This window comes from Aulonocara sp. 'chitande type north' Nkhata Bay, linkage group LG15 (genome assembly GCF_057382095.1).
Source record: "Aulonocara sp. 'chitande type north' Nkhata Bay isolate Kocher_YH1m ecotype deep benthic linkage group LG15, A_spYH_male_GT1.1, whole genome shotgun sequence".
Classification (NCBI taxonomy): Eukaryota; Metazoa; Chordata; class Actinopteri; order Cichliformes; family Cichlidae; genus Aulonocara; species Aulonocara sp. 'chitande type north' Nkhata Bay.
This window is the reverse complement of record NC_141358.1, coordinates 25,260,960-25,274,464: the sequence shown is the minus strand read 5'-3', so window position 1 is coordinate 25,274,464 and position 13,505 is coordinate 25,260,960. Positions and strand designations below refer to the sequence as shown.

The 13,505-nt window shown below is 42.0% G+C and overlaps 1 protein-coding gene across 5 annotated transcripts in view; it reads right to left on the bottom strand.

Annotated features, from left to right (window-relative positions):
* The window catches only part of LOC147313188 (unconventional myosin-VI), a 157,855-nt gene that overhangs the window by 117,046 nt on the left and 27,304 nt on the right, over nucleotides 1-13,505 (bottom strand). For all 5 annotated transcript variants that reach the window (XM_086265186.1, XM_086265188.1, XM_086265187.1 and 2 more), the window contains exons 4-10: nucleotides 12,707-12,780; nucleotides 10,554-10,683; nucleotides 9,734-9,839; nucleotides 7,929-7,984; nucleotides 7,755-7,852; nucleotides 7,105-7,269; nucleotides 2,746-2,826 (exon numbers count right to left, since the gene is read on the bottom strand). In XM_086265186.1, the coding sequence (XP_086121312.1) occupies nucleotides 2,746-2,826; nucleotides 7,105-7,269; nucleotides 7,755-7,852; nucleotides 7,929-7,984; nucleotides 9,734-9,839; nucleotides 10,554-10,683; nucleotides 12,707-12,780 (710 nt within the window). The remainder of the gene's footprint in view (nucleotides 1-2,745; nucleotides 2,827-7,104; nucleotides 7,270-7,754; nucleotides 7,853-7,928; nucleotides 7,985-9,733; nucleotides 9,840-10,553; nucleotides 10,684-12,706; nucleotides 12,781-13,505) is intronic.

Here is a 13,505-nt window from a genome sequence, read left to right as displayed (position 1 = left end):
GACTTGTTTTAGAGACTGTACCGGATCCAATTTTAGGAGTACCTCACATAAAGACCTTACAAAAACTGTTCTGTAAGACCTTGAACTATTCTTGCTCTTCACCGAGAGACCTGTACAGTTTAAATCTTCGGTGAGATGAAGATGAAAGACTAAAACGACAATGCTCTTAACCACCAGTGATGGATGTGTGCGACCGGATTCTTCCTCTTTCCATCCGCCATCTTCAGCAGCGCTCCGATGTACCGTCCGTGCTCCTGTTAATGGCTGCAATAATTAATACCGACGCACTGCAGAGGAAGCCGTGTACAGACGCTGTAATAGAACACTTGTGCATAATTAATCAAAAGCCATAGGCAAAGAAAGGAGCTCATTTCACATGATGAGCTTCTCTTATTAATGCACAGCGTTAAATGTCCCGCGCTGCACCGAGGCTCTCGGTCTGGCTGCTAATTAAAATGTTTGCTGTTTATATATGAAGCATCTGAAAACAAGGAGATTATATAAGCAGAGCCTGTTTGCAGCGAGCAATTTCAGGCAAGAACATTACACAACAGCACTAATGAATTATCACAGGGTGGCTGCTGTTAGGATTATCTGCTGCCTCGTAACGAAATGCATATAATCAAAGCTTTACTGTCAGTTTATTTCCATCTCTGAGGCTTTAGGTAGCACAGATGGACCAGCGTGTTAACGAACAACCTCAGATTCAAACTTTCAATTAGTTCTAAGATTCCCAATGCCGTTCTTTTCGCCTTATGGGCCTATTATTTAACCGTATACACTTGCAGGCCAGTTTATTAGACACACCTGCTCATTAAATATTACATCTAATAAGTCGATGAGATTGGATTGAGGCTGGTCCGAGTGTTTCAGAAGCTGCTGATCTGCTGGGAGTTTCCCACACAAGGGAGAAAATATCCAGTCACATGTCACAGGAGAGTGATGGCCAGACTGCTTTGACCTGACAGGGTTAAACACTCATTTCAGTGAAGGTATGCAGATGAGCATCTCTGAATGGGCTACAGCAGCAGAAGACCACACCAGGTGTCCGTCTTGCAAGCCAAAAAACAGGAAACTGATATAAAGTTCACACAGACTCAACAGAATTTGGATCCATCCTGCCTTGTATCATCCGAGCACCATCTAAACCCCACAGCCTGCCTGAGTCCACAGTTAAATCTAACAGAGCGCCTCTGATTCTCATCACAGATGTTCTGTGCAGTCTGTGAAGCTGTCACGTCAGCATGGACCAGAATCTCTCTGCTCCCAGCAGCTTACAGAGTCCATTTTTGTGCTGGTCGTTTGCTGTGTGATACGTGATTTTTTTTGTTTCTAAATTTTTAACACCGATATATGTTTTTGAAGAAAATCTAAGAAGCTGAAACCTGATTTTTGTAAATCTCCTTCCTTCAATTTCTATTTTAACTGAAAGCTTCTTCCAGCTACAGCTGTTACAGCCATGAAGTGAAACAGCTGCTTCCAGATGTTCGCTGTCATGATGGTGAAGCTGTACTCATGTACTTCATGATTTCTTATTTTTGTGCATATTTGTAACAAATAAATGTTTCAGATCATCAAACAAATTTAGAAAAAGATCATTTAAATGAAATAATTTAACAGACATACAAACCAAAGCTGGGCGTGCAAAAGCATTGTACTGGCTGAATCAGAATTTGGACTTTTATTCGTGTGCAGGATAAATTCTTTCATTTTTCAGTCTTTCACATGTTGGTTTTCTGTGCAGATGAAAAACATCACACACGTTTCTCATGAAAAGTCTGTAATTATCAGTGAAGACACACACGTGCTTCACAGGCAGGTTTCTTCTTCTTTTCCCCCATAAAAAAAAAAAAAAAAAAGACTATTTCACACATTGACAAATAAGTTAAAGCCAACTTCTTAGATCTTTTATTCTTTTCTGAAAAGCTCCCACTGGACAAACAGACAGAGTGATCGGAGAGATAAGAGAGGCTCGCTCACACAACGACTGTGAGAAGAAAAGCGGAGCTGGAGGGCGTAACGACGTGAACGAATCTGCTGAGTCGGGTTTAACAAGGAGCTAATGGAGTTTGCAAAGCGACCGTTTCCCTTCTTCCAGCCCACAGGGGCATGAGTCGACGTTTTTCTTCTCAGTTTTTAGAGTTTCCTTTCTAAGAAATGGAATTATTGGGGGACACAAATTTACTGCAGCTACAAGAGGACAAAAAGTCCTCTCTGCTGTTTAAAGAAAAGAAAAAAGGGAAAATTTGCAGCTCAAAAACTCAATTTAGCAACTAAACTTGTTTGTGGAAACCAAATCACCTCATCAGATCTGTATCTGATCTATCTAAACTCGCAGTTTTTTTGATGTCACAGAGTGTGGATATCCCAGATATGATCACCTCCGGCAAGAATCCCCACCCACCTGCTGTCCAAACTCAGTGTTTATGAGTGGCAGCCAATCAGAATACAGTTTACTTAAAGGAGGAGGGGCTAAAACACCTCTTTTCAGATACAGGATGATTTGAGAAGCTGCACAGGTCCCAGAATCATGAATATAAGAATTATTCTGAACTCTGTTAGAGCAGCTTTGCATGATTCAGAGTTCAACAATAAAATATACAACTGGAATGATCAGTATGTTGCTTTATTGCTGTAATATCGTAATATCAGCCTCACATTTCAGTGAAACTGTGTTTTTCTGCTTATTTTGTGGTCCAGGTTTCATAAACTGGTTGAACTCAGAGACTTTTCTGCATACTGTACCTCTGGGCTCTTCCGATTCTGCATGATGTGCTTGTCTGTGTCTTTGGTAGCGAAGAACCGAGTGCATCCTCTGTTCAGGTACTGCAAAGCAATGAGACACAAGAGAGAGGAAAGATGAGCAAAGTTTCAAAGGCAGATTAAAAAGAAAGAGCACATCAGAAATCACCCGACATTATACAAGCCGGTGTGGTTAACCTCGTGAGCTGTTCTTGTGCAAGTCTGCCATTAAAAAAAAAAAAAAGACTCATAAGATTAATCCACCGTGCTTTCATTCCAGCAGAAATGCCCTGAACTTCTTCCTCAGACCACCATGGGGGGAAAGATCTGCTAAGTTGGGTCTTTTAGCTTCTTCGATTGTTTGGGTCTCGACTTCATAAATGTAACTATCACGCAGTTTGTCAGCTTCAAAGAACAAAAAAGGTTTTTGAATCGCACTCGGCAGACAGAGGTGGTCTTTGGAGTCCAGAGTCCTGAAAACTACAAATAAAAGATAAAGATCCAAAACTATCAGACATTAAAGGCTGTTTATCCTCAGACCCCTGGACTGACAGCAGCTTTGATTTTTTTATCTCTGGTTTGCTGTTTTTAACTTAGTATTTAGTTCGTTGTCATAGCTTTTATAAATCCTGGGGGGAAAAAAAACTAACTCATTTTGATTATTTATCCATTCTTTTTAAATGTATGTATTTTTATTGGCACTCCCTGCTCTGGAAAGCACTTGCATGAAAAGTACAACTGAAATAAAATTATCATCACTGTGTTATTATAAATATGCAAAATCAGAGCCATGGAAATACATTTTAATAACTGATTACATTAAGGAGGACTGCACAAGCTTCAGACTAGTATAACTAAGGGAAAAATAATATTTTCAATAGAAAATGTGAATTTCTGTAGTCTTATATGAGTCACTTACTATTATCAGCATTTTTCTTAAACAACTTTATTCGTATATTTATCTCAGAGTGGAGTTTAGGTTTAGGCTCGTCCTGTGAAGTTGTACATCTAAAACACTTCAAGATGCAGTTTCAAAAGGTAAAAAATGAGCAGAAATGAAACAAATCCAGCTAAATGTCCTGTTGTCAAAGTTAAAACATAGCAACAATAACTAGAAATGAAGCAGCAGAAACTGGCGTTTTTGCACTAATGTCATTTTCCGACTCGAGTGTTTGAGAGGCGGCCTCGCGCCTCCATGTATGGAAGCGCTTTGTTTTACGGCTTAAATCATCAGTCAAATGGGAACGCTGTGCTCTCAGAGTTTGTGTGCAGGAAACGCTTTGCTTCAGAGACGGTCAGAGTTCACCTGGATAATTGCATTTGCATTAAAAGCAGCTTTGCTCTGCTGACATCCTCCTCCTCTCTTCACAGACACGAGATGACAGTGGCTCTGGTGCTCACCTCCCAGGTGTCTTGGGAAGAGGGGGAGGCTGGTTCGAGCCAGGGCTTATGTTGTTTGCAGAGGCGAGCCCTTCTCTCGCCGAGAAGATGAACATAAACAAAAACTTTCATTAGAGCCGAAGCCACCGGGAGGACCGAATGTCCTCCATTTCCCCGGCAGACCGCCGATGGGAGCGTCTCGTTTTCCTCCTGAAAAACCTCAGAGTCACCCCGCCGAGGTGAAATGCACCTCGGCCCCTTTACTGCAGTAAATACTTGAGTACTTTTTCTCAAGATTTCTGGGACTTCATGTAGCTTCCATTGCATCCTTCTGTCCTTCTCTTTTCCAGCCCTCCTTATTCCTTTGTTTCCTGGCTTCTATCCTCCTTCTGGTGCTTCCTCAGTTACTTCCACCCTCTCTGCCTCCTGTCCTGTATGTCTTCTTTTCACACTCATCTATTCTACTCATCTAGACTACTCTTATATTTATGTGGTTCGTTATGTCCTTTCTTTTCACCTTTCTACCCTCCATTTCTGTCTTCTTTCCTTCCCTCCTTCAGCCTTGTGTTGTCTACGTCCTTAATTTCCATTTTCTGTCTTTCCCTCTTTCTTCCTTTGACTCCTTATTTCCTTAATCTAGCCTCGTTGGTTACCGCTTCTATTTCTATTTCCTTCTTTCCACCCTTGCATTTGTTTGCATCTTGCTTCCTTCATCTTATCTGTTTCCTTCTGTCCTTCCTTATAGCTTTCTTCCCATTTCTTTCCTTCTTTATCATCTTTCCTCAACCTCTATCCCCTCTTCCACCTCTTCTAAAAAGTGAAATTCTTCTGTCTTTTTACTTTCCTCCTTTTTCCTTCCTTCCCGCCTTTCCTCCTGAAACAGCATCTTCCCATATTGCTTCCTTCTTTATTCACTGTTTTTCTTCCTTTACCTTTTTGCTTCATGTTCTCTTCCCTCCTTAGAAAAAAGTGCACTTCATGTCCTCTTCAGTATTTGATGATGAAAACACCTTCTTGCTCTCTTTGGAGTCATCAGCACTTTGACCCTTTAAACAAGCCTTCGTGGACCTGAACACACCTCAGCTCCTCCTGTGATGCACAAAAGCTGAACTTCAGGAGTTCATCACGGCTCAAACCGTGTGAGCATTTTTCTCCCTCCGCATCATCGGGGGAAAGTGCAGATGCATGAACCATCAGAAGATGCAGGTGGTGTAATAAGTTGCAGGGGGACAGGGGCGGGTGCCGTAGAACAAACGTCGGAGGTGAGAGTAGATGATTGAATTTAGAAGCTGCCAATAAAAGAAACGACCCTGAACAAAGAAAGTGACCTCAGGTTTTCTTCTTCTCCTCCAGAAGATGTGAGTATGAGGATGAGTCAGCTCTTCTCAGGTGAACCAAAAGAAAGCAAAACCATCATCTCTCAGTCTGTTTGCTTTTTAACTTTAGTTTGCTGTCATGATTCTTGTGTATCTGTGATGTTGTTGTTTTCCCTAAAATCCGGTTGCTAGGCACTCAGAAGTCACACGTTCCCGTCTAACCTCTCAGCTCTGTCACAGATTACATGTTAGAGCGTTGACGGCACAGAAATCAACACGAGTTCATCACCGTCATGTAACAGCCATCACGGCTGCTTTTGCCTCCGTTACCTCAGGACTGTGGACGTCTGCGTTTGTGGCTGCAGGTGGCAAACCTGATGGCAAACACGAGCACCTGACACCCCCTCTCCCCGCTCTCCATCCACCGCTGACAGCTGATAAACAGAGCATGTGCAGCAGGTGGGCTTTACTGAGGATGAGCTGCCCCCTGCTGTTCAAACAGGGAAAGAGCAGGCTGAATTTCTTAGTTTAAAGGGTGTGACATCTGACTTTCTTGGATTTTGAAACCATTATTTAGATCTTTTGGAATCCTCCTAACATAGAGTCGACCCAGGAGTCACACCCACACCAGGCTCTGCAGACTTTGAGCACACACAGCCGACGCTTCACATGAGGTCAGTGTATGTACACGCATGAACCACAAGCTCAGCCTTCAAACTGCTTCAAACACTCAGTTCCACATAGTTTTTTCAACCCTTGGATCTGTATGACATCACGAGGGATCATCTTCTCTTCGTGAAGAGCAGCCAGTCAGAAGAGAGCTGGCTTAAAGGGGGAGGAGCTAAATTGGCTTGTTTCAGACAGAGGACAAATATAGAGAGCACAAGAGCACAAATATGGAGTTGGAGGGAGTTTAGGCTTCAGACAGAATTATGTAATAACAAAAAAATTCTACCGTTACCCGTTTTTGATTCAAACCTAACAACTGCAGGCAGAGGCACTTCAACCTCGGCTGCAATAACTAAACTACAAACACAAACCAAATCACTGTGCAAGAGCAACATCGAGAGCCTCGAGTGCTCCTGGCAGGACGTAAACAGTAATGGTGTGCGATGCTGGAAGCAGAAAGAAAGTAGTTCTCCTGGAATTTTTTGTATAAATATATATATGTATAAATTGTAAAAAAGCATTTTTAATGCAACTATCTGACCAATAATATTACTGCTGTACAGTTAACTGTACTGCTGCACTGGCTGAGAGTAAAAAAACAGAAATAAAGTGATAAAAATAACACAGCAGCATCCAGAAGTTGAACCGTGGGCTTGGAAAGTCATCCCTCTCTGCTTTATTTTGATTATTTTGGCAGCAAACATGACTTAAACATCAGGAGACTGTGGTGTTTTGAGGACTATTTTCAGTGGCGGATTAAGATTTTGGGCAGCTCGTGGTGATGAAGGACTTTTGTGGGGTTTGGGCTTTGATGAAGAAGAACACACTCAGTGCTGGTTTGACAGAAACAAGAAAAATACAGAGTCCTTCCATCAAGTCTGCGATCAGGCCCCCACCCATCATCTGCACCTCCTCCATTCATTCATCAGCCATCAGCCACCGCCCATCTGATTGGGCTTATCGAGCGTCAGGATGATAAAAATCTTAATATCCGTACCCGGAACGTGTCCGGAGAGCTGAGGTGAAACTTCTGCCGGATGTCTTCGGGAGCTCCGGCACACAGCCGGTAGAAGATGTGGTAGTTCCTCTCCTCGGGGCTCTGCCGACAGATCCTCGACTTCTCCAGCAGGTAGTGCGACACGAAGCCGCCCACGACGGCGTTCTGAGGAGGAAGAGCAGGGGAAAAACCAAAAGAAAACCTCATTTATGGCATCTATCAGCGCGTTTCATCTTCATATCCTGCCACTTTGTCATTATAATAAATTATATGGTGAATTAAATGGAAATTAAATATTAAATATAAAGAATTTATCTCATATTATAGTTTAAAGAAGAAAAATGTAGATAATAAAGCTGGAAATCACAAAGAAGAGTCTGCCTTTGGGTAACATGGAAATACGGTGATTTATAGGACACATAAACAAGAGCGAAACAAAAGAGATAAATGATCATAAGTGAGGCCTCATTACTGAGTTTATGCTGCGTAAGCATCTGAGATGGCAGAGGGCAAATCGCGTCTCTTCACAAAAGCAGAAAGATCAACGTAAACAGATCGTGCTGAATAAGTGCGGCTTCATTTGTAATTCATAACTTTCATCAGCAGACGTTAAAGCTCGTGATCGACTGAGCGAGAACGGCCCTGAGCACCTTCTCGTTGAAGTGGATCTCCACGAACTTCCCAAAGCGACTGCTATTGTTGTTCCGGACAGTTTTGGCGTTCCCGAAGGCCTCGAGCAGAGGGTTCGCTGCAAGGGAGAAAGAAGTCGAGTTCAAACTCAAACCTCAACAGGAAGCTGATGAGAGAAGCAGAAGCGACCTCACCTTCGACTATCCTCTCGTCGATGTCCTGACCCGTTCCGTACGAGGTCGTCAGGTATCTGCAAGCACAGCACATCATCAACACCTGAGAACACGCGATTCGTCTGTCATTTTAAAGCAGAGGTTCTCACAGGTTTACAGCCTTGAAGGTTTTTTAAAGCAAGTAAACATTAAAGTTTGTTCAATAAAAACTGTTTTTGTTGGACCATATTTCATTTTTAATACTGCTGAAAATGCTGTAAGAAGGAGGAAGAAGACCATTTCTGATATTCAACAAAACAAATCCGGTAGATTGTCAGATGTTTGTGTGAAAGCAAAGAACAATGCTCTGCAGGAAGTACAACTGTGTTAAATATTTAGGTTAAAGTGATCAGAAAAGCAGAAACTCTGGGTTTACCAGAGGGTCACTGCACAGGTTTAAGGCTGCCGCAGTGCTCCTGGTAAACGACTCTTATATCGAGCTTTTCCACTGGAGCACTTAAAGCACTTGATACATCATGCCTCGCTCCCCTATTTACATGTATTCATGCTCTGATTAACACACTGTTCCCTCCCTGAGGACACTTTTGCCTTCCAATTAGTAGATGACCTACAGTACAGTTTCCTGTGACCTCCACAGAAACGCTTCCTTTCTGCGAAAAACTGGCAAAACAAAGCCCAAACCTGCAGTTCCTCAGACGTCCACTAGAGGCTGGCTTCATCGGTGAGACTCCCACATTACTGCAGGTGAATATTTTAACACCTCACTGCTTAAACCTCGTGCCTGCTAAGTGAATCACCGAACTGGAGCATTTTTATTGCGGTTATCTGAGCGATGACATCACTTCCTGTGTGGTACCGACCATCCAACAAGTCTACAGAGAGGACCTTTAATAGTTTGGTACTCAGCAGATATCTCTGCTAACCCTTTCATCCAAATAGGCTCATTTCTGGCTTCAATCGCCCACCAGCGATCGCGGCTCAAGAGTTGGGAGTTCGCCTTGTAGTTGCCGGTGCGAGCCCCGGCTTGGACGGTCTTGCTCGTTGTGTCCTTGGGCAAGACACTTCACCCCTACTGGTGGTGGTCAGAGGGCCCGGTGGCACCAGTGTCCGGCAGCCTCGCCTCTGTCAGTGCGCCCCAGGGTGGCTGTGGCTACAATGTAGCTTGCCATCACCAGTGTGTGAATGTGTGTGTGAATGGGTGGATGACTGGATGTGTAAAGTGCTTTGGGGCCCTTAGGGACTAGTAAAGCGCTATATAAAAACAGGCCATTTACCATGGATAACACCGTGACATCTTACTGAAAAGCTGCTTCAGAGGAGAGCATTATTAGAATCACCGGCTCTCACCTGCCTGTAAACGTTTCTGCTCACATTGTCTAAACACTGTAATGTCACAGCTTTTAGCATGTCCAAAGTCCAGATTTTGTGTGAGCATTTATCAAATACCGCTTTTAATAATCAAATAAGTAATTTCTTAAGAAAAACTGCAAAATATTTTAAACTCTGAGTTATCAGAATAACTCTGAGTAGAAAATATTTGGGGTCAGTGAGTCAAATGAAACAGGACATTTAAATGAACTAAAACAGGCCTTTTAACCATTTTACGACCTTTTCTGGACAAAACAATCAATTAATTATGAAAACAAGCTGATAATTAAAATCACAAATGAGGTCAAATGAAAATCGATGATATCAAAACTGATTGTGTATATAAGCTCCGAGTACAGGTCACATTACAATAATCACACGAACATGAAAACGTGGATAATTTTCTCAGATTTGTCGTCGCCGCGTTCGCTGAAAGACGAGACCCTCGCCTCCCTCACCTGAGAACAAACTTGGTGTTTTCAGTCTTGCCGGCTCCAGACTCCCCGGAGACGATGATGGACTGGCTCATCTTCAGGACCTTCATGTCCCTGTATGCCTTATCAGCTGAAGACAGAGGCAGCAGTTAGATCAGACGCCACGCTGACCCCAAAAATCAAACAGATATTAAACCCCTGCGGTTTCAATAAGTCAGTCTGGTACCGTGATGTTCAGGGGACTCTGGGAAATCTGAGTGCTGGCTGCCCCCTAGTGAACAAATTGTGAACTACAACATTAACTCTCACCCTAAAAGAACTGCTTTTGGTATTAAATTATTAGAGGACGATTAAACTGATAATTTCTTAATGACTTTAATGATCTTGTTCAATTTGTGAAACATTAAAATAAGTCTTATAAAAATGACAGGGATTAGGACATTTTAAAGCATCCATGACCAAAAACTGCTTAAAAAGTCTAAAATAAAGATACTGACCTCTAAACCGTCTCAGGAGTCTTTAACTTTCTGAATATGTAAACAAACTTTGCTCAACTCGAGCAGGTTAAAATGAGCTCTGCAGAGATGTATCATGCCTTGTTCCCTCCACAGGTAGATTTCACTAACTAACAGAACATTTCTTGTCTCTCCTTTAATGTGAGGCTTTCTGCTTACGATTTGTTTGTGTTTTTAAAATCACGGCAAACGAAAGGTTTCCCTCTTTCTAAAAACACACCAAAAATGCTCAAACTGAGCTTTAGTCACGAGCACAGAACAAAAATGTGGGACAAGTTCCTGGAAATACTGTCCAGCATGTAAAAGTTGTGATAAACTGAGCTGCTCACCAATGGCGTAGACGTGCGGCGGCAGCGTGCCCAGCGACCGGCCCCGGTACTTCTTGATGGTCTCCTGCGAGTAAAGCTTCGGGATGTCATAGTACGGGTTGACGGCGATCAGGATGTTTGCTACAAATGTCTGAAAGAAGAACAAGAACAAGAGGAATAAAAATCACTTATTTGGCTCATAAAACCAACAAAGTCTCTAATTTCTCTGCCTCCTCCTGAAGGAGCAGCAAACGTTTTCTTTCAGCACTTATAAAAAGTGAGAGGCTCCAAAATCTGTCAGAGTTTAACGGAATCAGGATCAGAAAATCTGAATTTCTGTACTGATCCAAACTCCATATCAGCCAGTAATACGAGCATTCAGCCACATCTCAAGAATTTCAAGAATTCATAAAACTCCTGAGCATCACATTGTGATTGAGGATTGTGTTTCCAGTCTTCATGGAGGTTACAATGATTATATTGTGTTTTCAAAAGTTTTGGAGAGGTTTAGATTTACATTTATAATCGCTGCAGAGATTTCTAAAGCTTTACAATATCCTCATTTATCAATAAAACCTGATTTATATCAGAAATGCCCTCTGTGAGCTTCACAGTGCAGTTCCCTCCTCGGCCACTAGGTGTCAGTGTGGACCAAGTCTGACTCCAGCTGACATCAGTTGGAAGCTTCACAGGAAAATGGAGCTAAATAGCAAAGGCAGCAGAGGTCACATGAGCCCCTGCTGGGTGCTCAAGGTGTGAGGCCGGGCCGAAAAGCCCCCTGGGGTGAAAAGACACCCTGTGTAGCCCCGCTGCTCCTATCAGAGCCTCATGTGGAGGAATAATCATCAGCTGAGGGTTTGCTGGTAAGCTGAAGACTCTGTTTGGCCCACATATGTTTCATCTTAAGGACTTGAGCAAAATTATAATTATTTAAATAATAGCAAACACGTGACAGCCGTCCTCTTTATCTGGATGGACATGAATAATTACTGAAGTCTTTTTGAAGTGACAAGAGCCGAGATCATTCATGAACCCCGTGAAGTGAAGACATCCATATGAAGGAAAAATAATAATAATTAAAAAATAAAACAGTTATTCAATCAGTGTGAAAGTGAGTTTTCAAGAGCAACACAAAATGCAATGCAATAAAAAGTAACTAACAAAAATTCATTTTTAGTGAGTAAAATCGGACTAATAATGAAAAAATAAAGAAAATAGAAAAAGGAAAATGTAGAAATAACTGCAACAATTTTAAAAAAGCAAATAAAAAACCTTTAAACTGATTAAATGAATAAATACATATATAAATAAAGTTATTTAAAAATAAATTTACTAAGGAAATCAACAGGAACTAGAAAAAATATCAGAAATAAAAAAACAAAAATTCAGTTAAAAAAATTTAAAAAATGTAAAAATCAAAAAAGTAAAATTAAGGGGAAATAAGTGAAAAAAAATAAGAGCAACAAGAAAAAACAAATACTACAAACGAATCAGAAATATTAATTGTCACATGTTGATGCAAAAAAAAAATCTAATAAAGTTTGATCTGATTTATATGAGTTGTTTTTAATCTATTCATTCATTAAACGTTTTATTTTGGCAGCTTCAGTCCTCCGTACATTACATGTATATTTACACAGTAACCTGCACACATGTTATTTTTTCTGAACTGGGAGTGCACACATTTGTCCAGTAAGAAAATGTGATGCCTTTGTTTCAGGCGAGAGTGGAGTAGATCTCTGCTTCAGTGGAGTGTGGAAACATGACTGAGCGTGCGGCCCGCCCACAGGTGGTGCGGGCAGGTCACGACCGACGCTTTGTGCTGACACGGCAGCTGGTTTCCTTCATCGGGTGATGATAACGTGTGACGTTGTCTTTCCGAGGTCGGAATTATTTTGGTTCGGTGTGAAATTTTGACTTTTTACGATCAGAGGAAACGAACCCCGAACCTTTATGAGTTTTTCTTTTTGCTTTTGTGACCTTTTGGTGTTTATTCTTTCATTTTCAGCGCCACAAGGTCACCTGAAGGCTGAGCCTCAGGTGTGTCCTGTGCATTTAACACACCATTGAGTCCAGGAGTGAATACAGCACGCCGAGGATGAGGACGACCTCACAACCGTTTCTGTTTCACAGTATTTCACCGACCGGCCGCTCCCCCTCATGTCTGTACTTACATAAATTTTGTCTTTGCTGTATCTCACTCGGATGTTGTTGAGCAGCGTGGCTTCATTCAGGTACATCAAAGAGCCTGAGAGACACAAGCAGGACAAAATGTTACTAAACTCAGCAGAGCAGCGGATCCACGCTGCACATCGCATCATCCATCGGGCCGAGAGCTCACGTGAAGGTGGTTATCAGTCAGACTGATAACCACCTTCAGCAGCATGTAGCCAATCAGAAACAAGCATAGGTTTACTCAAAGCAGCTGAATTTACAGAAAGGAAAAAACAAAAAACAAATAACAGTGCCACTCGAGAAATGTGAGGATGCTATAGACACAACAACATCATCAACAACAACAACAGCTGTCGGCAAACCAGCAGATTATATGAGAGGAAAACTGCAGTGTGCAGGGTTTTATCAGTCGGGGGCACATAGGGAACCCAGACAGCATAACATGAAAATACTGCAATAAAGTGATTAAAACTGCACTTCAGCAAAGTAATTAAATGACTGTAGATACTAATAAACAGCAGGGTCTTCAGGGAGGGCCAATGCCACCCCATCCCCTCCCTGTAGATGCACACCTGGCTGCATAAAAAAAGCTGCATTTTAACGTGCGAATAGCTTTCAATACCGGGTACTCAAACCTCACCTTCTGCAACACCAGGAGAAAAGTGTTTAGCCTACAAGAGGTTCTTTTATTTTAAAAATCGACCTGATTTCCTACCCTCTGCAGCTCTTTAAACAAGCAAAAAACTCATTATTTAAGCGAGGAGAAGCATAGTGACACAGTAGGAGACTGTTCTGAGT